This window comes from Hyperolius riggenbachi, chromosome 2, assembly GCF_040937935.1.
Source record: "Hyperolius riggenbachi isolate aHypRig1 chromosome 2, aHypRig1.pri, whole genome shotgun sequence".
Classification (NCBI taxonomy): domain Eukaryota; kingdom Metazoa; phylum Chordata; class Amphibia; order Anura; family Hyperoliidae; genus Hyperolius; species Hyperolius riggenbachi.
In genome coordinates, this window is record NC_090647.1 from 352628636 (window position 1) to 352656136 (window position 27501).

Sequence of the window (27501 nt, forward strand, 5' to 3'; positions counted from 1 at the left end):
TTAGGGAATTCCTGAGCCCAGCAAAATCACTCTTGGGGAACACATACGATTGGTTGAGAACCTGGAGTTTCCTGAAGTAAGATTCATGTGGAGACTGCCATCTTCATTATCTTTGAAAATATGCCAGTTTCCTGGCTGTTATGCTGAGCATTAGGCTTTAGTTGTGTTAGTCACAGATCTGCAACAAGCATTCAGCCAGTGGCGATGGACCAGAGTCAAAGCATCTGATGTGCATGCATGCAGTATTAGAGGCAGAGCATCAACACAGAAGTCAGACAACTGGCGTTTTGTTAGAGAACTTCAGGCTCTCTTTAAACTGCCATGTATTATAAGTACTGTATCTTGATCACATACTCATTGCAGAACATTTAGAATTTACACACTACTTTATAAAAAGAACGTGTAAACTGCCGTTGGAGCCATCAGTTCCCTAGCACAGTGCACAGAGTCCATAGGGCAGATCTGCCTGTTTATCAGTAGGTCACATGGCTTTGTCAGCTCCTGTGGAGTGTCCTGTTGCCAATTAGTTTCCGCTAGCAACTAATACCTTCTAGAAGCCAAGATTTATCCATCTGGCTTCACTTACACCACCTGAATTACGATTTGTTAAAACATACATCTGTCCATATTGGTTTATAGTGCCATCTTGTGGTCACTTTCCATGGATACATGCACAGAGAGTGTGTAATAGCTTTTCAGGTGAATATACAGTATTTCAAATTCCTGTACCAGATGACCCACTTTACATATGTCACAAAAAACACCCATCTCAGCAGGCATTTCCTATTCTTATTACTATTAAGATATCTTAACTCACAGAGGATCTCATCACATGGTTCTATAGAAACATATACAGAAATATATGCATACACCTGTAAACTAGCTTAATCTCCCAAAGCTACAGAAAACATTCATTAAAGAGAACCCGAGGTGGGTTTGAAGAATATTATCTGCATACAGAGGCTGGATCTGCCTATACAGCCCAGCCTCTGTTGCTATCCCAAACCCCCCTAAGGTCCCCCTGCACTCTGCAATCCCTCATAAATCACAGCCACGCTGCTGACAAACAGCTTGTCAGAGCTGGCTGTGTTTATCTCTATAGTGTCAGTCTGCTGCTCTCCCCGCCTCCTGCAGAACTCCAGTCCCTGCCTGCATCCCTTCCCTCCCTGCTGATTGGAGGGAAGGGACGGGGGCAGGGACCGGAGCTATGCAGGAGGCGGGGGAGCAGCGGAGACTGACACTACAGATGTAAACACAGCCTCACGGCGTGGCTGTGATTTATGAGGGATTGCAGAGTGCAGGGGGACCTTAGTGGGGTTTGGGATAGCAACAGAGGCTGGGCTGTATAGGCAGATCCAGCCTCTGTATGCAGATAACATTCTTTAAACACACTTCGGGTTCTCTTTAATCACATATAAGGCATTGATGAACCTGAGTGCTCATTCACTTCTTCTTAACCACTTCACAACTGAGGAGTTTTACCCCTTCATCATCCGAGCAATTTTCACCTTTCAGCGCTCCTTCCATTCATTCGTCTATAACGTTATCATTACTTATCGCAATGAAATGAACTATATCTTGTTTTTTTCGCCACCAATTAGGCTTTCTTTAGGTGGAACATTATGCCAAGAATTATTTTATTCTAAATGTGTTTTAATGGGAAAATCGGAAAACATTTGGGAAAAAAATCTTTATTTTTCAGTTTTCGGCCGTTATAGGTTTTAAATAATGCATGCAACTGTAATTAAAATCCATGAAATGTATTTGCCCATTTGTCCCGGTTATTACACAGTTTAAATGATGTCCCTATCACAATGTTTGGCGCCAATATTTTATTTGGAAATAAAGGCGCATTTTTTTCAGTTTTGTGTCCATCCCTAATTACAAGCCCATAGTTTATAAAGTAACAGGGTTATACCCTCTTGACATATACATTTAAAGAGTTCAGTTCCTAAGGTAACTATGTATTTTTTTTAATTGTAATTTTTTTTTCTATTACAAAAAATAATAATTGGGGAGTGTGGGAGGGTATTGAGTTAAAGTGGCTGGAAAGTGTACTGGTTAAGGGCTCTGCCTTTGACATGGGAGACCAGGGTTCGAATCCTGGCTATGGTCAGTACCTATTCAGTAAGGAGTTCAAGTCAAGACTCCCAAACACTGCAGGTTGGCCTCTTGAGCGCGCCCCAGTGGCTGCAGCTCTTGAGCGCTTTGAGTCCGCCAGGAGAAAAGCGCTATATAAATGTTCGGATTATTATTATTATTATAATTTATAATGTAAAACGATGTATTTATATATGAAAAATGCTTTTGGATGTAGTTTTACTATTTGGCCACAAGATAGCCACAGTAATTTTTTGTGAATGCGTCCTGTAAGCGTAGGAAGTACGCTTACAGAAAGTGTAATGAGGCTGGGAAACTTTTTTTTTTTTCACAATGATCGAACAGCTTCTCACGAAAGCATGCCGATCATTGCTGCCAGGACTTAGATCAACGAACGCAAACAGTTTACCCGTTCATTTATCTCCAGGCGAGCGGCCGGCGGCGTGCGCGGGAGCACGAGCGAGCGGGAGCGCGGTCAGTGGTGGTAGCGGCGGGGGTGCATATATCTACGCCCCGGGCGGGGAAATGAAGTTAAAAGTGGCGTAGATATACTGTACCTGGGCGGGAAGTGGTTAATATCAGTAAGCCCAAAAGGGTTTTAGTGAAAAATCTGTGTTTAAAGCCATTGGTTACAAACTGCCTAAAGCCTGGTTCACACATTAAAATCTGACCTAGCCAATTGCTATTTGGTTGATATTTTTTGAATGCAGAAGAAAAGTCTGCCGGCCAAAAACAATCATTGTAGCCAGTGGCTTAGCGAAGGAGCTATGGGCCCCACCGCCCCAGTTCAAATTTTGCATTGGGGCCCCCCCAAGCATGCTTAACATAGCAATTGATACGGTTCTCCAAAACCAACATAAAGGACAACCACAGTGTCAGAGGTGCAAGAAGGGGACAGAGAACAGTTTAATAATGATTACTACTATCCAAAGCATCTATAGAGGTGAATATTATCAGCACAGGAGCAATAGAGAGCTAATACTGTGGTTGAGGGTGGGCCCCATGGGGCCCCTCTGGCACAAGGGCCCCGATGCGGTTGCTACCTCTGCACCCCCTATTGCTACGCCACTGATTTTAGCTGACAAAAGTTTAATGGCACAACTTTACTTTACCAAGCCCCAGTTCTTACCTGTTCAGTATAACACTTACTCCTTCATGTGACTTCCACTGGCATCCTGTACCATATTTCTGTTGTTGTGATAAATATAGTGGTGTAGATTATCCACTAGAGGGGGTGTAGTATTTCTGCATTACCTGTATTTCTCACTGTGCTCCCAATGCTGTTGGACACGTACAAAAAAGTTTGTTTATAAAGATGACAATCACCCCAATGCCTGAAAAATAGTATTATTTCTGCTGAAATTAGGCTATTTTTTAGATCATCATGTTTACAAACACAGCAATCAACTCTACTATTATGACAAACACTAAATTCTTCAGTGGATAATAGTGATGGTTTTAAAGAGGAACTTTAACCCAGGATTGAACTTCATCCCAATCAATAGCTCATAGCCCCTTTCCCATGAGAAAACTTTACCTTTTTTTGAACAGATCATCAGGGACATCTGTAGGGCTAATATTGTGCTGAAACCCCTCCCACAGTGTGACATCAGGGCCATGGTCCTGACAGTTTTCCGTCTGTGAACCTTGTTGCATTGTGGGAAATATTGGCTTTTTCCAACTGCCAAACTAGCAGTATCTCCCAATGTGCATAGAACTCGCAGTAAACTAACATTCCATACAGATCACCTGGCAGGAGTAAAAGTGTCGCCACCTGTGATAAATTTCAGGATGTAAATTGGGGTGGTAAGATTTTACAATGAACAAACACTGACTAAATAATCTATAAATGAATATTGTAAAAATAAGCAAATTTATTCATATTTTCACTACAGTTTCTCTTTAACAGATGTTCCGCTTACTATTTTTGGCATAGGTCTCCATGTTAAAAAGTAGTTAAAGGTGGCTGAAATACAAATACGTGGTCTGCATACTTCTATTTCTTCTAACGAGAACCATTATTAATATCTAACCCTTTTTAATTAGATTCCCGGATCAGGAAGTGAGACAAACTGCCGTGAAGTGGATTGATTCCATATCGGATGCCGAGCTCTTGGATTACTTACCACAGCTTGTACAGGTCAGCATGCTGGTCTATTTACCTCAACTGCACCACAGGTGTGATTTACTACAGGTTATCTGCAATCATTTCTTACATTAGCCATTTATGTTTAGAGCCCCCCAACTCCTCTTAATTTGATGGGATGTTTGAACTGGATAAAATGGAACTTTAAATCTCTTTGCTTCTTAGCTGCTTTAAAGTGTAATTTCAGATGCAAAAAATAGGACAGCGTTGCTTCACACGTGGCCACGCAAGAATAAGTAGACCATTTTAAGATGATAAGGTTGGGTTCCCACTTGAACGGTACCATATATGACCAGCAAGAGCAGACAGAGTAGTATCCATTCCGATGGAGGTTGCATCCCGGGCAACATGCGTTTCAACCATAGGCTATATAGTAAATGCATCATCTGCTCTTCCAGAAAATCACGGACAGCACAAAAGTGCAGTCCACTTACCGCAACAGATCTGTTGCAGACTGACAGGTGTGAATGGATCCCATGTATAACATAGCATCCATTCACTGTTAGTTTTCCGATGTGGTGAAACGGACCAAAAAAATGTCAGTTTTCCTCTGTAATGGGAACACTGCCTTGTTCCTGTTCCTACTACTCTGAATAGACAGCGTAATGCATTTGTAGATTTGGGCGGTGCTTCTTGCCTAAACAATTCTGTGAGGCTGGGAGCACACTTAGCAGAATTTCATGTGTTTTTCAAGAGTGCACAATGTGCAAGTCTGAAAGTGGGCTCCCAGCCTGAGTCTGATAAGCCCTCAGTGTTTGATTACATAATGAAGTTGTGAATAATGTTCAAATGATCCATGCAACCAAGGAACATTTGAGTGGATGGATCCCAGTCAAAAGATTACCAAGCTTGGCTGAGATTATGCAATGATAGTTTTAAGCAACAGAAAGTAGTGTTTACATTTGTGGTTTTATCTCAAATACGCTGTGTTTGCCTTACGTAGGTGGAGAGGGAAAGGAAAACTGGGAAACTAGCCATACACTTTAATAAGCCACTGCTAATATATTCCTAAGTCAAGAAGGAAAAATGACTTAAAACCTGTTGGCTTACACTTAGTGTTTCTAGTCAGAGTACTGCAAAGGCTGCAAGGAGGAAACTGGAGTACCATGATTAAATGAAAGCAGGGTTTTCATGAAAAGTGTAGCCATATTTTAAAACTATTAACAAATTGAATAGATAGAGCTGAGTGCCCCAAACCTGCCCTACTATCATACGGGTTTTTCTGCTTTAAACTCAATGTGTAGATGGCTTTTTCATTACCGTATATCTGTTTAGCTATGTAAATATATATGTGGGCTTGCAGCTCTACTACTTCCATTAAAACATTTTGTCTATTTTTCATCTATTTTCCTTTATCAGGCTTTAAAATATGAATGTTACCTGGACAGTCCTCTTGTCCGATTCCTGTTGAAAAGAGCCATATGTGACCTTCGGATAACACACTACTTTTTCTGGTAAGAAAATGAAAGGTAAATAAACAAGTTTACATGAACTCAAAATAAACCGCCGTTCACCAATTCCCCCACCAGCTGACAGCTAACTTCATTAAGTGCCAACAGTGTCAGAGAACTATCCTCCCTGCCCCTAAGACAAAGCTCCTGCAGCATCTCCTTCAAATGCAAATTATACCATGTGACCCCTGGTCCAACATGACCAGACCTGGGCCCAGTGATTGGTCCCTTGAGAACTATATGTCACCCTAGTGGGAATAGCTACTTCACATATAATCAGGAGCAACCTAGGTAAATGCTCACTTGTAGAGGTCCCAAGAAGGGCTTTTGGCACAGTTGGTATTTTATGATGTTGGCTATGCCTGGAGGTGGAGGTTCAGCTCTCCTTGGCAGTTAGTTTGTAATATATTTTCATTTAACCATATAAAAAAAGAGGCATACAAAAAGAATAGTTTCTGTTTGCAATATACTTTGCCTTTTCTGAATCCATATACATATAAATATGAAATGCTGTTAGTACTTTGTGTGTTTCTGTAGATTTTACACCAACAATGTCACTGAAGGTATAGTAAGGACATGATGTTTTGTGCTGATGTCTTTGTATGCTATAATCCTGCTGAAAGTCTTTGTAATTCACAGGCTACTGAAGGACTGTCTAAAGGATTCCCAGTTCAGTATCCGCTATCAGTATCTGCTTGCTGCCCTCCTTTGCTGTTGTGGGAAAGGTCTAAGGGAAGAGTTTGATCGCCAGTGCTGGCTTGTGAACATACTGACTAGGTTAGCACAGAAGGTTCGTGAAGCTGCACCATCTGGCAGAGCGGTAAATAGTTGTTTTTATTTATTGTATATAATGTTGTTTTCTGTCACTTATTCCTTGTCTTTTTTCTGCCAAAACTTGCTACTGATGTACAGGAGCTGGATTTGACGTAACAAAATTGAATCATCCTTTGTAATCTGAAGAGCTTAATTCTGGATTTTGTTCAGTACTGTATAACAAAAGGGCAGTACTGGTACAAATGTATTTACTGTATATACTTGAATACAAGTTGACTTTGTGTACAAGTCGGCTCCAATATTCAACCCTCTTAAGCTGGAATGTTTTTATTGACTCAAGTATATGTCTACCCAGCAAAGTTTATGGCTGCACTTGGGGCTCAGGAGGGGTTAATGATTGCACTGCATACAGTATTGCAGCCATTATCCCCTCCTGTCCCTTAAGCAGTCAGTATTTGCTCTAGGCCCCCAAGTGCTGCAATTATTCACTCCATTTTATGCAGCCCAGTATTTCCCCCTGCCCCTTTCCTTGTTAATTGTGGCCAGGACTATAAATATAGTCGACCCCTATACTTTTATGAAGTGAATCAGTCCCAAATTTCTAGACTTTTACTCAAATATATACAGTACTTAAAGGGAACCAAACTGGGTGCGTCATGTCTGTAAACTGGTATTGCTGCTTAGCTGCTGGTACGTAAAGGTGCATGGATGTTACAGTAAACTCCACACTGTTTCCTCTTGGCATAAAATCCTGGTTTTACACTGAGTGGACACTTGCAAGACAGTTGATTTGGTGCTCTCCTGCTTTCCACAAACCAATGACCTCACTATTATTGACAGGAAAGGATGGATCAGAGACTATGGTTTATTCCTGACCAGAGAAATAGGCGTATACCAGACACATTCAAGCACCTGTAGTGTTTCCAGCTACGCTGCAGTGTCAGTTTACATGTATTGCAAACTCCTACAGATTAAGTCTGAGGTCCCCATAGATGTTGTTCTATCTATCTTTTGTGAGTGTTTTATGGTTATAGAGTCAGCTGATGACCAGTGACTGAATAGGGACCAGTTGTTTGGGCGGATTACAGTTTAAACTCACATTGGGGGAGGTCGAGTGAAATGGGCATTTTCATTTTTGAATTGATTTCTGCAATAAAGAACCACCTGCAAGTCTCCCATTATCTAGCTTTTACGCAATTATAGCAGTCATAACTCCAAAAACCTAAAACATTTCCAGATTTTTAGAACATTCCTGGAGTATAGTTTACATACATCAAGTTGCTACAGACTATCTGAAAGGAGAAATGAGATGTAGAGTGGAAGTGCTCTGAAGGGGAAGTAATGAGTAAGGAGAGATTGGCACTCAGTTGGGCCTACAAAAAGTCGTTCTGGAGTGACCAGTGCTGTAGGACTGTAGACTGTAAGAGAGCAGAGGCTGGGGAAGCACATAGTATGTGCATCACTTCTGGAAGTTCCTAAATGTGTTTACTGTTTGGCTATGAGAGGCACTCCATTGTCAGAAAACACTGAACTGTAAAATTAGGATCACCTGTCACTTTATACTGTAAGTGCTTGTTTTAGCATTCATTTGCATCAATGAATTTAATGGGACATTATATTTCTGGGTTTTTCTTGCACAGGAAATCCTTAAGAATGGCTTAGAGGATGTCAAGCAGTTCTTTGCTCTGAATGGATCCTGCCGTCTTCCACTAAGTCCCAGCCTCCTAGTTAAAGGCATTGTGCCACAGGTATGTTTATTCATTTTAAAAGTATCTTTATTGCTAAAATCACAAATGGTACTGTGCAGTGTTGTCCTATTATGAAGTTCCCCCTAGCAACCAGTCATTGGGGCAGATTCATTGGGAGCAGTGCAAGGAAAATCAGAGATAAGATAGTGTAAAATGTAAGCAGTTACTCAGAATGGGGATTGATTAGTTCCCCAAATCTTCATGGCACTTGTTTAAATACTCCCCCCCCCCCGCCTTCTTTTATAAACTATATTACTTGATTATGATTATTCAGGTGAATGATGAAACCTACTTACACTAATATAGCTGTGTTTACCAATACATTGGAGGTCAAATTGTTTTGAGAAGCCCTGTAATGTGCAGCCAGTACAGATCCAATCCACAAGACTGATCTATGTAGACTACTAAATCTCAGTAATTATAGGTAGAGTACTGACTCTCAGTGACTGTATGTAGTTTACCAAATCCCAGTCACTCTATGTAGAGCACTGAATCTCGGTCACCCTGTGTAGCGTAACGAATCCCAGTCACTCTATGTAGAGCACTGAATCTCGGTCATTCTGTGTAGAATAATGAATCCCAGTCACTCTATGTAGAGCACTGAATCTCGGTCACCCTGTGTAGCGTAACGAATCACGGTCACTCTAAGTAGAGCACTGAATTTTTAAAGCGCCATTTCATGTTTCCTGCTTACAGGTTCAATCAGAATAGATTGACCTTTTTGCATTTACAAATGCATAAATGAACTACTGCAGTTTGTTTTTATCTTCAGGGCTGCTCACACTTCAACTCCAACGCTGTACCTCTGAAGCTGACGTTCCTGAATGTGGACCCACTGGGAGAGAATATACGTATCATCTTCAAGGTGACAATCCTTGCCTGTTATTTATAATGGTTTCTTTATTTTGCTATACTATCATGTAATAGTTGTCCTTGGCGTTTTATGTGTGGGGTATTTGCAGACTGCATTTTCACTGCTTCACATGGGTAAATTAGGTCAAAGAGCGCTTAAAGAGGAACTTTGCCGTAGTATTAGGGGGAAATAAGAAATCAATGCATTGCAAAATGAGAAGTTAAAAAATAGTTCAAGAAATAATTGATATTTGTTGTGTAATTCATTCATGTTGTTTGATCCACTGTGAGCCTGCAGGTCATCACCTTTACTGCTGACAAACAAGGGCGACTGCACCAACTGCCATTATCTATAAACACACCCACTGACACTGACAATGTAATAAGCTAAAATATTGTGTGTGTATGTATAATATATGTATATATTTATTCAGAGGGATGCTTGCTTGGCATTTCCCACAATGCAATGAGGTTAATTGGGAAACTATCAGGTCCATGGCTCTGACATCACACTGTGGGAGGGATTTCCCCACAATATCAGCTACACAGACATCCCTACCATACAAAGAGCTATGGAGTAACCCCTCCTCCTGGCTAAGCTGATTTTCTAAATCAGGACTGCAAAATGTTTAACTACCGTATATAAATGGTTTTTTATAGCCTATTCCAGTTTACTGGTAGAGGGGACCAGCTCAGAATGAACACATTTGCTTATTGCCATGAATGAAGCATAGAAGCAATACAATGCTCTCTCCATGCCAACATTCCACAACCTCATGTAGACAGGTGTTGATGGTCTCTCTACTATTAAGCCAAATTTTGTCAATTCTATTAAAGTTCAACACATATTGAAATACTGAGTTAATTAAACGAATTGGGTAATGAATATTGTTTGCAGATGTCATTTTTTCCTGCCCATTGCTTCATTTAACAGCTGTCAGTAAATATGTTACACAGCAAGTTACTTAATACATTTTTAGATGTAAAAAAAAGGTGTAAATATTTCCCAAAGTTTTGACTGACACTTGGAAATAAAACCACGGGTTCCAGAGCATTGCAGTGAGCATGGCTGTAAACATGGTCAGTGGAAATTATCTTTAACAAGCCACAAATAATCTTTATAAAATCTGAATGTCCAAAAACCCTTGTGGAACAGGTTTGGACCTTTAGTTTAAAGCAAACCTCTGTCAAAATGTACTTGATAAGCCGAATACAATTCTAGATATATTCGGAGAAAGTGTGGACTGGTCTGCCCTGTTTTCTTGTTTGTGGTCTGTAGTTTTTCGTATTCATATATTGACTGGCTGAAATTTGTTTTCAGTCACTCATGGGGTAACATTTCATCACAAAATATGTGCTCTGCCTTTGCCTTTCTTAGCATGTGTGAGAATGACTGTTGGTTCCTCTGAAATGTTTGTTCTGCTTCTAAAAGAAGAGTGCTGGTTTGCGTATAAAACAAGAAATTTGACTTATGGGGAATAGTAACAAAAAAGTTTCTGTACAGTGTTAGCCAAACAAATTATATAGGTAGAAAAAAAAAGTTTTATAAAAATAATACCTTTTAATGGCTAATAGAGTTAAAGAGACTCTGAAGCGAGAATAAATCTCGCTTCAGAGCTTATATATAGCATGGGGCATGTGTGCCCCTGCTAAAACGCTGCTATCCCGCGGCTAAACAGGGGTCCCTTCACCCCCAAACCCACCCCTGCAAAATCAACGACCAACTTGGTCGTAGATTTTGCTACTGCTGGAGGCAGGGCTAATGGCTGCAGCCCTGCCTCACAGCGCCTCTATCAGCGGCGCATCGCCGCCTCTCCCCCGCCCCTCTCAGTGAAGGAAAACTGAGAGGGGCGGGAGAGACTAGGAGATACGCGCTGACAGACGCGCGAGATGCAGGGCTGCGGCCATTAGCCCTGCCTCAATCAGGAAGTGATTCCCGGGACTTGTCGAGGGGATTTGGGGGGTAAGGGACCCTTGTTTAGCCGTGTGATAGCGGCGTTTTAGCAGGGGCACACATGCCCCTGCTATATATAAGAGCTGAGGCAAGATTTATTCTCGCTTCAGACTCTCTTTAAATGATGCAAGCTTTCTGGGATCTAGTCCCCTTCTTCAGGCATATTTTCAGATGTTAGCTGAAGTAAAACACTGACTTATGGGGAAAAAACACAAATGCTTTTACACATGAGGTCCTGGGCTGGAGCTTTATTTCTCATAGGAGAAGTTGCTCTAGGTAAATTGAAGACCAGTGTCCGCTAATCCTATCACCAACATCACATGACTAGAGATGTTGCCAGTTTGACAATGGGAGCAGTAAAGTGAGGCAGAAGAGAAGGGGCAGAGAGACGTGAGTAAGAAGAGAAGAGAGACAGAGAAGGCACCGGCACAAGTTATGATTTAGGCCTAGATCTCACTCCATACACACAAGAAAAGAAGGCAATTTGAATATGCAACAATCAATATAAGGGGTCATGTAATGTTTCTACAGGTTAGCTTTACTTGAACACCGGTTTGTTTTATAGCGTATGCACAGTCATACAGTTTATTCTACATTGGTTTCCCTCCCTTCTCATATTAAGTAATCACAACATATTGGACATAAAAAAGGCAGATTCCAATACCATTATTTGTTGTTCAGTCGTCATGGCTTAATTTCAGCTAAACTCAGTCTGGGATTGTCCTGAACAGTTTCCAGTCCTCCATGTCCCTCTCCTAATGCTCCCTATTAATCAGTTTCTTTTTGTAAAGTACATTATTAAATTCTGTCACCCACCACGATTGGGGCTTGATCACTCAGATAACAGTTTGGGTCCCACTGCTGTACAGACGCTAACGGCGAGTTTTGTTGCCTTGCAGGGTTGCTATGCAGGGGGGAGAAGGGTCAATGGCGCAGTGTAAAATGGAGCATCAGTGGGTGGGGTGTGCAGAAGAACCATGTCCTCGACCTGAACTCACCAGAGACGATACCGCCAGATTGCTCACTGAGGCATCAAGGGGGATTTAGGGCCTCTGTACACATGCTACATAAAATCGATGGCCAGCTTAATATAAATCACCATGCTGCAGCTGATACTGCCCAAACTATGCAAAACTATGCCAATGCACTTCACATATCTCTCTGTACCATATCTACACACATTGCCACCAGCATTTATGTGGCATGGAACGGACATTGCCCACTCAATAGCCAGTTGATATTTCATTCATATTATTCATCATAAATGCCATAGTTTTAATAGATTATATGTTAGATTCAACATAGACACTGTCTATATATTGTGTGATGCAAAACTGTGATTTCTATGACTGGAAATACACTTCAGTACCCTCTCTGTCTTCAGCTCAGTTTGCTACTGGCAGAACAGGTTCTGATTTCCTGGAACTCTTATCAGAGGTGTTTTTTTTTCTTTGACACACACACTTCATTTATGACATAGATTCTTTGAAGACTGATGTAACAAGGAAGTGTATAGTATGTAAATTACCCTCAGTTCTGTGTACATCTGATCTGCTGCTTGTAAGTACACTCTTTGCCCTTAGCTTCCAGCTTGGAGTCAATTATTTCACTGTAGATCTTTCCAGACTTGAAATATATGTACTGGACTGATATTTCATACAACAAAATCGAGTACAATTTCTGCACCTTCCTCATTACATTTCATACATGCAGTTCCACTTTCAAAAATCATCTCTTTTGAAAATGGAAGACTCTTCTTAAGGCTAAAAGAACAAACAGACAGGAGTGCTGGTGCTGACTAGTGTCTTAGGTGACAGACTAGATGCTAATTCTCCTTCAGTAGTGTTTGAATCACACTGTTGGGCTGGAGCCACATTTGTTGAAACGCGCAAAGGATTTTGCACACAATGCTTTTCAATGGAGACACATGCACTTGTTTCCAAGTCTGCAAATTTACAGCTCTCTTAAAGTGGTATAAAACGCTCACATAATATTCAATAAAAACATGTTTTCCTACTTTTTATATGCCAATACGGTTATCATATTTGCTTTTGTGCATAAGTATTATTATTCATTTAGAAATTACAAGTTCCCAAAGTACAATTTTTTTTTTGCACTGAGAGCTGCCTTTGTATGTTATTCATAACTGGTTTATTCATCTTGTAATGTACGCAGAGATGCTTTCTGAGTGTCTGTCTGTGTTCAGGAGAGTCTGCACAGTCAGAGAAGTGTTTACATTCCTCACTTGATACAATTAAGTAAACACAATATAATGTTATCTCCAGTTTGGGTGCATCCAGATTACCCTGCAGGGAGCTTGTAAGTCCTGTGTTTAACTAGTTGAATGCTGTTCTAGTAAAAAAAAAATGTTGGTAGTATTTACTATGCTGTAAATACGGTAATCTTTTAGGGCAATGAAGAAATGCTTGGGTTTCATTCCGCTTTAAAGTAGCCATACATTTTTAAAATCAACAGATTTGATCACGCTGATCACTCAGATTTTCAATAGATTTCAGCACAATCAGATCAATGTGCAGTGTGTGTGGAAAGAATCAATTTAAATCAGAGAGGGATCAATCTTTTTGCCACATTGGGTGGCAATATACTAATGTGTGTCTACCTTTACACTATGCTCTCAATTTAGAATGAGCCTGTTCCTGCTGTGTTATGTTTTGGTATGTTTTGTTTAGAATTTCTAATTTCTTACCCATTATTATTTAATGTACAACACTGTGTAATGTGCTTTTATAAATGTCAGTCATTTATGACTAGAAACCTTTGATGATACTTTAATCGTAGTCTTTCATGATAAAATCTTGTTTGTATCAGCGAAAGCCCCAGGCACTGATTTTATATATGGATTTTATGGAACATTATTTTAAATTAATTATGCATTAATACATTTTTATTACAAAATCAGTGTACTTGCAGAATGGAGGAAACAAGTCACTACAGGGGTTTATAAATCCTCAATGATTGGCAGCATGCCAGCATTAAACACTCTTTACGTCACATGGGCTTAAAGTGTACTTGAGGTGACGTGTGACTGTGTCATGAAATAAGACATGGGTATGGACAATGCCAAGCACACAAATAGGTTGTGTTCCTTTTCTTTTTCTGCCTGAAAGAGTTAAACCAGGGGTCTCAAGCACAATGTACCTGGGGGCCGCAGGAGGCAAAGTCAGGATGAGGCTGGGCCGCATAAGGGAATCAATCAATCAGCAGCTCCCGCAAACCCCTGCGTTAAACATTTAGGTTTGCAAAACTGTTTTTATACATAATTCAAAGAAAATCTTGTTTTATCAAGTGCATTAAAAAAGTGTTTGAAATTGAGCTTTAGAATATATGGGAAAGTTTACAGGAGCTGGTTAACCAATAGTGTGATTTCTTGGCCAGTGTGGAGATGACCTCCGGCAAGACATGCTCACCTTGCAGATGATTCGCATCATGAACAAAATATGGATCCAAGAGGGGCTTGACATGCGCATGGTCATTTTCCGCTGCTTCTCCACAGGCCGAGGGCGAGGCAAGTTGCATTCCACAATGCTTTAAGTGTTTATCATCAGGCAACAACTAGTGGACTTTAGAAATAATAAGTGTCATATTGCCCTTGCTTGTCTTTATGGTAGATCACATGAAACCGCTTAGTAATGCTGTATGGTGTCCTGGGCAACGTGATGTGTGGATGGAAGAACACATTTTCAAAGCTTTATTTGCTGTATAGCTAGCTATATATAGAAGAGGGAAATCTAAGAGTCTGCTGTGAATATTTCTATGTGAGGTGAAACTAAACTTATCACCTCAGACAACCACTGTGGAATTTGTGGGAAGTGTCATGTATTAATCAAATTTATTGTTAGATTTTTGCAAAAAGAATAAATAAAATACCCTCTGCCATAAAGGGATATGTCAATCTGTATGTAACACAATTGGTTTGTAAGCATCACGCTGTGCAAAATCATCATCTATACATTACATCCAATGAGTTACAACATTGCCTACAGTAATCAACAAAAAGATGCTGCCTGATATGGGTTTCACAACACACAGGACCACTTCATCAGGGGCTGTCTGATTTACAAATAGCTGCTTGCTGATGCATAAACTACTGTGCCAGTTAAGGATGTATGTAATGTTATGCTGGGAACATACAATGCAATTTCCTGTCCAATCCACAGGTGATCGGACAGGAAGTTGTAGCGTGTGTACATGTCCAAACTGCTCTTGATAGATAACGGGATCGATTTTCTGATAATGTTGCAAAATCGATCCTTTTCTCGATTGGAAACAGATTGGACATATTGGAAATAATTGCCTGATTCATGCCAATCTGGATTGTGTGTGCCCAGCATTAGCTAGACATAGAAGGATTTAGGACAGAAGACTATTATATATAGGTATCTCATTTCACATCAGTAAGATAGTATTTGTAAGTAAAAGACAGATTGGAAGCAAAGCTGATGCTGGAAATACACGGCTCGATTCGGAGCTGATAAGATGGCTCGATAGATAATTTCCGACATGTCCGATCACCGTTCAATCGTTTTGCCGCACGATTCATCATTGAAGTGAAATGAAAAAAGATAAGAAAGACGAGCGGAAGATAAGAGAATTGAGTGGGCAAAACGATCGGGCGCAGAATCGAGTGCCAGAATCAACCCGTGTATTCCCAGCATTACACTCTTCAACAGCTACATCAACATTCCTCTCTGTGTGCAGCATTCCAGCAACTGCCATAGTCTATTCTGACAATCATTCCTTGCTTATATAGTCCCTTAACCACTTGCCGCCCGCCCCCAGCCGATGGGCGGCGGCAAAGACTGGGCCTAAACGACCGCAATGCGGAGGCGGTGGCAGGCGTGGTTATGCGGCGATCGCGTCATTCGTGACGTGATCAGCCGCCGGCGACTGGCTCTGCCCCCCTCGCGCTGTAACCCGCCGGCCGTTCGGAAGCACCGGCGGATTACTAGCTGCCCGATCGCCCCAATGGATGTGTATAAGAACGGCCGGCGGGTTACTAGCTGCCCGGTCACCGCCATGGATGTGTATAATAAGCTTTGTAATGTATACAAAGCCTATTCTACAGGCTGCCTCCTGCCCTGGTGGTCCCAGTGTCCGAGGGACCACCAGGGCAGGCTGCAGCCACCCTATGTCGCACCCAAGCACACTGATTTCCCCCCCCCCCCTGCCCCCTGATCGCCCACAGCACCCCTCAGACCCCCCCCCACCCCTGCCCACCCCCCAGACCACTGTTAGCACCCAATCACCCCCCTAATCACCCATCAATCACTTCCTGTCACTTTCTGTCAACGCTATTTTTTTTTTAACCCTAAACTGGCCCCTGCTCCCTCCTGATCACCCCCCCACCCCTCAGATTCTCCACAGACACCCCCCCTGTGTACTGTATGCCTCTATGCCCCCTGTAATAACCCACTGATCACCTGTCAATCACCCATCAATCACCCCCTGTCACTGCCATCCATCAATCAGCCCCTAACCTGCCCCTTGCGGTCAATCTGATCACCCACCCACACCAATAGATCGCCCGCAGATCCGACATCAGATCACCTCCCAAGTGCAGTGTTTACATCTGTTCTCTACTCTAAACACCCACTAATTACCCATCAATCACCCATCAATCAGCCCCTATCACCACCTGTCACTGTTACCCATCAGATTAGACCCTAATCTGCCCCTTGCGGGCACCCAATCACCCGCCCACACGCTCAGATTGCCCTCAGACCCCCCTTATCAATTCGCCAGTGCATTATTTACATCCGTTCTTACCTGTAATAACCCACTGATCACCTGTCAATCACCCCCTGTCACTGCCACCCATCAATCAGTCCCTAACCTGCCCCTTGCGGGCAATCTGATCACCCACCCACACCAATAGATCGCCCGCAGATCCGACATCAGATCACCTCCCAAGTGCAGTGTTTACATCTGTTCTCTCCTTTAAACTAATTACCCATCAATCACCCCCTATCACCACCTGTCACTGTTACCCATCAGAATAAACCCTAATCTGCCCCTTGCGGGCACCCAATCACCCGCCCCACACGCTCAGATTGCCCTCAGACCCCCCCTTATCAATTCGCCAGTGCATTATTTACATCTGTTCTTCCCGGTAATAACCCACTGATCACCTGTCAATCACCTATCAATCACCCCCTGTCACTGTCATCCATCAATCACCCCCTGTCACTGCCACCCATCAATCAGCCCCTGTCACTGCCACCCATCAATCAGCCCCTAACCTGCCCCTTGCGGGCAATCTGATCACCCACCCACACCATCAGATTGCCCCAGACCTACCCTCAGATCACCTCCAAAGTCCATTGTTTACATCTGTTCTGCCATCTAATCACCCACTGATCACCCATCAATCAGCCCCTGTCACTGATACCCATCAGATTAGACCCCTATCTGCCCCTAGGGCACCCAATCACCCGCCCACACCCTCAGAACGCCCTCAGACCCCAGCCCTGATCACCTCACCAGTGCATTGCTTGCATCTATTTCCCCCCTCTAATCACACCTTGAGACACCCATCAATCACCTCCTGTCACCACCTGTCACCCCCCTAGCACACCTACCCATCAGGTCAGGCCCTAATTTGACCCGTGTGGGCTCTTGATCACTCGGCCAAACCCTCAGACCCCCTCCTGATTACCTCCCCAGTGCATTGATTGCATCTATTTTTCCCTCTAACCACCCCCTGAGACACCCATCAATCACCTCCTGTCACCCCCCAAGCACTCCTATCTATCAGATCAGGCCCAATACAACCTGTCATATAAGAGGTCACCCTGCTTATGACCGGTTCCACAAAATTTGCCCCCTCATAGACCACCTGTCATCAAAATTTGCAGATGCTTATACCCCTGAACAGTCATTTTGAGAAATTTGGTTTCCAGACTACTCACGGTTTTGGGCCCATAAAATGCCAGGGCAGTATAGGAACCCCACAAGTGACCCCATTTTAGAAAAAAGACACCCCAAGGTATTCTGTTAGGTGTATGACGAGTTCATAGAAGATTTTATTTTTTGTCAAAAGTTAGCGGAAATTGATTTGTATTGGGGTTTTTTCACAAAGTGTCATTTTTCACTAACTTGTGACAAAAAATAAAATCTTCTATGAACTCACCATACACCTAACGGAATACCTTGGGGTGTCTTCTTTCTAAAATGGGGTCACTTGTGGGGTTCCTATACTGCCCTGGCATTTTAGGGGCCCAAAACCGTGAGGAGTAGTCCAGAAAACAAATGCCTCAAAATTACCTGTGAATAGGACGTTGAGCCCCTTAGCGCACCTAGGCTGCAAAAAAGTGTCACACATGTGGTATCGCCGTACTCAGGAAAAGTAGTGTAATGTGTTTTGTGGTGTATTTTTACACATACCCATGCTGGGTGGGAGAAATCTCTCTGTAAATGGACAATTGTGTTTAAAAAAAATCAAAAATGTGTAATTTACAGAGATATTTCTCCCACCCAGCATGGTTATATGTAAAAATACACCACAAAACACATTAAACTACTTCTCCTGAGTACGGCGATACCACATGTGTGACACTTTTTTGCACCCTAACTGCGCTAAGGGGCCCAAAGTCCAATGAGTACCTTTAGGATTTCAAGGGTCATTTTGCGGCATTTGGTTTCAAGACTCCTCCTCACGGTTTAGGGCCCCTAACATGCCAGGGCAGTATAGGAACCCCACAAATGACCCAATTTTAGAAAGAAGACACCCCAAGGTATTCCGTCAGGAGTACCTGGCAGTACCTGGCATTTTAAGGGCCCCCTTAGCGCAGTTAGGCTGAAAAAAAGTGCCACACATGTGGTATCGCCGTACTCAGGAGAAGTAGTATAATGTGTTTTGGGGTGTATTTTTACACATACCCATGCTGAGTGGGAGAAATATCTCTGTAAATAGACAATTGTGTGTAAAAAAAAAAAAAAAAAAAAATTGTCATTTACGGAGATATTTCTCCCACCCAGCATGGGTATGTGTAAAAATACATGTGTGGCACTTTTTTGCAGCCTAACTGCGCTAAGGGGCCCAAAGTCCAATGAGCATCTTTAGGCTTTACAGGGGTGCTTACAATTAGGCACCCCCCAAAATGCCAGGACAGTGAACACACCCCACAAATGACCCCATTTTGGAAAGTAGACACTTCAAGGTATTCAGAGAGGAGCATAGTGAGTCCGTGGCAGATTTCATTTTTTTTTTTTTTTTTGTCGCAAGTTAGAAGAAATGGAAACTTATTTTTTTTTTTTTTTTGTCACAAAGTGACAAAAAAATAGCTAACTTGTGACAAAAAATAAAATCTTCTATGAACTCACCATGCCACTCAGTGAATACTTTGGGATGTCTTCTTTCCAAAATGGGGTCATTTGGGGGGTATTTATACTATGAAACTATACTATGAAACATGACAGGTGGTTAGAAAAGGCAGAGATGCTTCAAAATGGGAAAATTCACATTTGGCACCATAGTTTGTAAACGCTATAACTTTTACCCAATCCAATAAATATACACTGAATGTTTTTTTTTTTATCAAAGACATGTAGCAAAATACCTTTCGCGCTCAAATGTATAGGAAATTTTACTTTATTTGAAAAATGTCAGCACAGAAAGCTAAAAAAGTCATTTTTTTGACAAAATTCATGTCTTTTTTGATGAATATAATAAAAAGTAAAAATCGCAGCAGCAATCAAATAGCACCAAAAGAAAGCTGTATTAGTGACAAGAAAAGGAGGTAAAATTCATTTAGGTGGTAGGTTGTATGACCGAGCAATAAACCGTGAAAGCTGCAGTGGTCTGAATGGAAAAAAAGTGCCTGGTCCTTAAGGGGCGAAAAGACTGTGGTCCTCAAGTGGTTAACAATTCACAGGTTGCAGAACTCGTAGCTAACAATATGTACACGTTTTAGATTTTCATCATGATCACTTGTGGTTGCTTTTTGATGACAATCTAGTGTGTCTACGGGTGTCCCGATGTTGGCAGCCTCCTCTTTGGCAACCCACCGAGTTAGATACTGCCTAGGTGAACCCTGCTGTATTTCATGGTGCAATCTACTGGGGGAATAACTTGTGCTCGTCCTGCCCCACCCCTTCTCCATAGCACAAAATAGGCTGCTAGATCAATATCTGAATAAACTGTCAGCAATGATTTTGAAAGATTGTGTTTGCTAACATTTATCCCAGGTGTGATCATCTGAACCTTACTTTAAACTATGTACAAGCAATAGATTGATGTTGCTTGAGATGATCATGTTTTTAGGAACAATGGTTGAACAGACACATTCCTAAACTATTTTCTAAGTAGGCTGTTCTTTTCTATGGAGAGGGTAAAGGTGGCCACACACCATACAATTTTTTAAATATCTGTTCAATTTAAGGATTGCAATCAATTTTTCTGACTAATTGTAACATCTCAAAAATATGACCAATGCAGCACACACGTATGTAAAATTTTTCCCCAATTATGATAAAAAATGATTGAAAACACTGACAAAATTGCTAGGGTGTGTATATTAATAAATTGACAATCCAACACACACCATACAATCTTTAGAAAGATTGAAGAAAAATATCTGGCATTCCGGATCGATAAAAATCAAAGAAAACGGGAAATCCGATCAGATTTTTCAGTGGAATGAAAAAAAAGCTTTCGATTTTTTTCGGGAGATACAATCGTTTTTATCTAATTGCCGTAAAATCGGATCATTTTATTGTATCGTGTGTGTGTGGCCACCTTTAGGGGTAGGACAATTGAGAGGCATCCTGCTATATGAACTACAACAAATGACAGTAGAGGTAGGGGTAGTAAGGTCCAGTCCTTGCTGAAGTGGGGGGCAGTGATGTCAGGGGCGGAGGTACATATACTCACACTAGATTTTCACATAGACAATTTTTGGATAGCCTTGGCATCATCTGTAGTTTTGCTTTCAGCATGAACGTCTTTTTCTGAGGTGTTTTGGTAATTGCCTGTTATGAGTCCTAGCCAAGTACATCCAAGCTTTTCCTAGTCCTTGGCCTTAAAGGATTGTATATTTGGTCACCCTTTCCATCCAGAACACTTCAGATCTAGATCCAAACAGAGATCCACAATCACTATACAACTGTGCAGCTGCTATTAACTATATCCAAGTTATTTATCCCATTGTTGCTACAGATGGCTTATACAGTGGAACCTTGGTTTGCAAGCATAATTTGTTATGGAAACATGCTTGTAATCCAAAGCATTCTTATGTCAAAGCAAATTTCCCCATAAGAATTGATGGAAACTCAGGTGATTCCTTCCACAATACAAAAAGAGTTATAGAAAAATATTTAATGCAAAGTACTGTGCTGTACAAAATAAAAATGTAAACAAAACTTTCACTATAACTAACGGAATCCTTGCTGGCTGGTGGCTCTCCCCAACCTTACTTTTTGGGTGGCTTTAACGAGCAGCTTATGCAATGACAGTTACTGTTGATTACTTTTGAGGATTTCATGAAAATGTGACGCTCTACAGTCCCTACACTTCAGATGAAGTACAATCTTGCAACATCAAAGGGAGAAAAACCATTGGCTCAGTTGTGATGATGTGACACACGTAAACATTTTTTGCTTGTATATCAAGACGTTGCTTATAGATCACACTAAGTAAATCACAATTTCATAAAAATATTTGCTTGTATTGCAAAGTGCTCTCCAACCAAGGTACTCTTAATCCAAGGTTTTCGTGTACTCTTCTTCCAGGTATGGTGGAGATGATTCCCTCTGCAGAAACTCTGAGGAAGATCCAGGTGGAGCATGGAGTGACTGGTTCTTTTAAAGATAGACCTCTGGCTGACTGGTTACAGAAACATAACCCCACAGAGGATGAGTATGAAAAGGTAACATATCACCTACAGTACATCTCACTGCAGTGACAGATACATGGAAGGAGAAAGGGTCTATTATGATTAATGCAGAATAGAAGCTACATTATTGATTGCTGTGTATTTTCCTTCACATACTTTTACACTTGGGGTGAAAGTCAGCTCATCTTTCTGTAAGTTGTTACAGTGTAAGTCAGCCCATCTTTCTGTTAATGGCTACAGTATAAGTCAGCCCATCTTTCTGTAAGGGCCCGTTTCCACTAGAGCGAATCCGCATGCGTTCTCTGCATGCGGATTCGCATAACCAATACAAGTGGATGGCCCTGTTTCTACTTGTCAGTTTTTTCCTGCGTTTTTCTGTGCAGGATTTTTCTGCACGGTAGAGCCTGCAGAATTCGCCTGCGTGAGGAATGCAGGCGATTCGCAGGCTATGTATTTAATAAGGAAAACGCGCATGTGTTTTTTGCCGCGATTTCGCGTGCGAATTCGCATGAAAACTAATGTAAATTGAACCAGGCAGTGACATGGTTAAATTCGCATATACCCTGCCTATGCGAAATCGCATGCGAAATCGCGGCAAAAAACGCACGCGGAATCGCATCCGCATTCGATTTCGTCAGCGGTGGAATCCCGGTGATTCGCACCGCACTAGTGGAAACGAGCCCTAAGTTGTTACAGTGTAAGTCAGCCCATCTTTCTGTTAATAGCTACAGTACAAGTCAGCCCATCTTTCTGTAAATTGTTACAGTGAAAGTCAGCCCATCTTTCTGTTAATTGCTACAGTATAAGTCAGACCATCTTACTGTAAATTGTTAAAGTGTGAAGGCTCATTCACACCAATGTGCTTCTGTCCACTTCTGTGCGCTCTTTTTCAGCAACATGTATCTGTTAACATTATTTGTGCTGAAAAAAACCGGACAGAAGCGCACGAAGTGTGAATGAGGCCAGTGTGTCTGCTCATCTTTCTGTAGGTTGGTACAGTGTAAGTCAGACCATCTTACTGTAAATTGTTACAGTGAAAGTCAGCCCATCTTTCTGTTAATTGCTACAGTATAAGTCAGACCATCTTACTGTAAATTGTTACAGTGAAAGTCAGCCCATCTTTCTGTTAATTGCTACAGTATAAGTCAGACCATCTTACTGTAAATTGTTAAAGTGTAAAGGCTCATTCACACCAATGCGCTTCTGTCCACTTCTGTGAGCTCTTTTTCAGCAACATGTATCTGTTAACATTATTGAAAAAAAGCGGACAGAAGCGCACGAAGTGTGAATGAGGCCAGTGTGTCAGCTCATCTTTCTGTAGGTTGGTACAGTGTAAGTCAGACCATCTTACTGTAAATTGTTACAGTGTAAGTCAGCCCATCTTTCTGTTAATGGCTACAGTATAAGTCAGCCCATCTTTCTATTAACGGCTACAGTATAAGTCAGCCCATCTTTCTGTAAATTGTTACAGTATAAGGCTCCCTGCACACTGTAAATCAGTTTTCCGTTTCCGATTCCGTTTCCGATTTTCAATTCCGATTTTCCCTGAATACATTCAACAGAAAAACGGATCAAAAAACGCAGCATGCAGTAAAGATTAAAAATCGGAATCGGATGTAAAAACAGATTAAAAAGCGGAATCGGAAATGTATGCAGTGTGCAAGAGGCCTAAGTCAGACCATCTTACTGTAAATTGTTAAAGTGTAAAGGCTCATTCACACCAATGCGCTTCTGTCCACTTCTGTGAGCTCTTTTTCAGCAACATGTATCTGTTAACATTATTGAAAAAAAGCGGACAGAAGCGCACGAAGTGTGAATGAGGCCAGTGTGTCAGCTCATCTTTCTGTAGGTTGGTACAGTGTAAAGGTGGCCACACACGATACAATATAATGATCCAATTTTACAGTAATTCGATAAAAACGTTCGTATCTCCCGAAAAAATCGAAAGCTTTTTTTTCATTCGACTGAAAAATCCGATCGGATTTCCCGTTTTCTTCGATTTTAATCGATCCGGACTGCCAGATATTTTTCCTCAATCTTTCTAAAGATTGTATGGTGTGTGTTGGATTGTCAATTTATTAATATACACACCCTAGCAATTTTGTTAGAGTTTCCAATCATTTTTATCATAATTGGGGGAAAAATTTAACATAGGTTTGTGGTACATTGGTCATATTTTTGAAATGTTACAAAAATGTTGTCAGAAAAATTGATTGCAATTCTTAAATTGAACAGATATTTAAAAAATTGTATGGTGTGTGGCCACCTTAAGTCAGACCATCTTACTGTAAATTGTTACAGTGTAAGTCAGACCATCTTTCTGTAAGTTGTTACAGTGTGTCAGCCCATCTTTCTGTAAGTTGTTACAGTGTGTCAGCCCATCTTTCTGTAGGTTGTTACAGTGTAAGTCAGCTCATCTTTCTGTAGGTTCTATAGTTCTGGTGTAGAGGTGGCACACCGTACCCAAACTGCGGGTGCTATGGCCTGTAGATGCTGAGCCCCAGCATCAAGAATTCAACAGCAAAGTAGAAAAGTCCAGGTCAGCACACCTTTTCAAAGTGCAAATTTTTCAATGTATTGCTTCATAAGCACGTGAAATTGACAATTGTTTCGGGGCCACGGCGGGTCCCCTTCCTCAGACAGTGCACTGTCTGAGGAAAGGGACCCGCAGTGGCCCCGAAACAATTGTCAATTTCACGTGCTTATGAAGCAATACATTGAAAAATTTGCACTTTGAAAAGGTGTGCTGACCCTGGACTTATCTTTCTGTAGGTTGGTACAGGGTAAGTCATCTCATGTTTCAGTAGGTTTGTACAGTGTGTCAGCTCATCTTTCTGTAGGTTGGTACAGTGTGTCAGCTCATCTTTCTGTAGGTTGTTACAGGGTAAGTCATCTCATCTCTCTGTAGGTTGGTACATGGTAAGTCCGCTCATCTTTCTGTAGGTTGTTACAGTGTAAGTCAGTTCATCTTTCTGTAGGTTGGTACAGTGTGTCAGCTCATCTTTCTGTAGGTTGTTACAGGGTAAGTCATCTCATCTCTCTGCAGGTTGGTACATGGTAAGTCAGCTCATCTTTCTGTAGGTTGGTACTGTGTCAGCTCATCTTTCTGTAGGTTGTTACAGTGTGTCAGCTCCTCTTTCTGTAGGTTGGTACAGTGTAAGTCAGACTATCTTACTGAAGGTTGTTACAGTGTAAGTCAGCTCATCTTTCTGTAGGTTGTTAGTGTAAGTCAGCTCATCTTTTTGTAGGTTGTTACAGTGCAAGTCAGCTCATATTTCTGTAGGTTAATACACTGTAAGTCAGCTCATCTTTCTGTAGGTTGTTAGTGTAAGTCAGCTCATCTTTCTGTAGGTTGTTACAGTGCAAGTCAGCTCATCTTTCTGTAGGTTGTTAGTGTACGTCAGCTCATCTTTCTGTAGGTTGTTAGTGTACGTCAGCTCATCTTTCTGTAGGTTGTTAGTGTAAGTCAGCTCATCTTTCTGTAGGTTGATACAGTGTGTCAGACCATCTTTCTGTAAGTTACAGTGTAAGTGTAATGATCCGCTGCGCAGGCAGCTTTTTGACCACTGTTCAGGTCTGCATTCTGCAGGTCTCTGGAAGAGAGACCTTTTGTCAGTTTTGCAGCTTGCTGCTGCTGAGGAATTTGCATACATTCGTCATGCAAATTGCCTAGCCACATCCTTTGTAGGCTTGCTCTATATAAACCATGTGATTCCACAGTACGTCACTGGTCATAAGGGTTTGTCCTGTGAAACACTCCTGGAGTGTCAGCCATGCTTATTGTTTGAAGATTAGCTTAGAGTAATTCCTGGGACTGCACTAGGCATCCTTGCTAGAGCAGTCAGGATTGTATTATTTGTATTGCCTGTTCTGTCTGTCTGTCGTGCTTGGATCAGGCTAGCTAGCCTCTAGCAGTAGTGGCTGTGGATCCTTCTGGTCTGCAACTCTCTTGCTATACTTGGATCGCACTTGCTCTGACGGAGAGAGCAGTGGATCCTGCTAGCTCTGTTGCCTTACTTGGGTCGCACTCGCTCTGGCGGAAAGAGCAGTGGATCGTATCTCGCACTTATCCCTGTTTTTGGGTACCTGTCTCTTCTGCTACGAACGCTTGCTGGAGGCTCGGTGAGGTAACCGTTAAGCAAGCGCTCGCGTCCTCTGTTTCATGTTTGTCTGTCGGTGGTTAGTTAGGCGTGCTTGTCTCTGTTGTGCTTAACATGCGGAGACCGCGCAGAAAACGCGTTCGCTGTTGCGAATGAGTGCAGTGTTTGCGTTTAGTTAGCGTTTGTTATTTACCTTATCTTCTCATTGTATGATTGCTGTGCCTTTGCTACTCTCATGCCCTGTCTTGCTTAAGCCTTGTGTCACCTCTGGCAATCGCCTCCCTCGCGATTGCGTTCCTACTTCGTTTCTGCTGTTGTGTGTGCACCGTCGCGGGTTGGCGACTAGATTGGGGCACATACATACATTCTGTCCCTGTGCTCATTCTCTTTCGCAATCACTTCTCTTGCGATTGCGTTCTCACTTGGTTTCCTCTGTTGTGTGTCCACCGTCGCAGGTTGGCGGCTAGATTGGTGGACATACATACATTCCTCATCTGTGCTTATTCGGTCTTGTGTCACTGTTAGCAATCGCCATCTCTGGCGATTGTATTAATAAACTTTAGGATAGAGGAAATGAGGGGAGTGAAACTGACAGCCAACAATAAATTTATGAATATATCAAAAATGCTTTATTAGTACAACAATACTCACATAAAACCCATAAATAAAACTGCACAGCAGCTAGGTGGCCACCCTACGAGCAAACCGGCACCCTCACATACATACACCAAACCACCTTGCACAACAGACACACTGAGCAAAGGATCCTGATGACCTCAGAAGCTATCAAAATAGAGGCTAGGTGATTGATAATGGAACAACTGATCAGTAAGTCCTCAGAATTCTGGGAGGCTTAGTGGCAATAATGTCCTCGTGTTGGTATAGTTGTTAGCATAGAGTTCAAAGGCAACAGGTCTACGCCAAAAAGCAGTTGTATTAGTGAACAGCCAAAGATTAGCGATGCACAAGCAGCAATATTAGACAAAAAAGCCAGTCTGGCAGTGTTCAGTGCAGGCACAGCATGTACAGCATGTATTGGAGCTTGTCTTACCAACCAGATGAGGAAACAGGTCTCAACGGACACAATACCTCCTGTAGGAACCGTTCAGTGGTCCATAAGTTGGCAGGTGTAATGGAAGAAGGTGTGGGAGGTGGACTCCATGATGTCAAGCAAGTAAAGGATCCAGCCAGAATGGCTACCGTCCAACTTGTATACAATGCGCTGATTCACCAGTGTATGAAGGTCACTCTGGTTAGAAGGCGGTAGATCCCAATGGTGTAGTAGCCTACTGTATATACGTAGACTGTGATAGGCTCCGGTAAGACAAGAGGGGACATCACTCGTAGCTGCAGAGCACATCCACGCCAAGCAAGCCCGACATGTTTCGCTGGCCAACCGCCAGCTTTCTCAAGGGAGGCGTGGTAGATGAGTAACTGCGTTAGCAGGAGCCTTTTGAAGGCGCCGCCGAAGCGGCGGAAGTGCGCGGACTCCCAGCAACCACCACGCCCCCCCATCCACCGGC

At 42.0% G+C, this 27501-nt stretch overlaps 1 protein-coding gene across 1 annotated transcript in view; it reads left to right on the forward strand.

The window, feature by feature from the left end:
• The window catches only part of PIK3C2B (phosphatidylinositol-4-phosphate 3-kinase catalytic subunit type 2 beta), a 274534-nt gene that overhangs the window by 199109 nt on the left and 47924 nt on the right, over positions 1–27501 (forward strand). The window contains exons 17-23 of the mRNA XM_068269615.1: positions 4147–4240; positions 5606–5700; positions 6337–6517; positions 8112–8219; positions 8992–9084; positions 14422–14551; positions 21775–21911. Of these exons, the coding sequence (XP_068125716.1) occupies positions 4147–4240; positions 5606–5700; positions 6337–6517; positions 8112–8219; positions 8992–9084; positions 14422–14551; positions 21775–21911 (838 nt within the window). The remainder of the gene's footprint in view (positions 1–4146; positions 4241–5605; positions 5701–6336; positions 6518–8111; positions 8220–8991; positions 9085–14421; positions 14552–21774; positions 21912–27501) is intronic.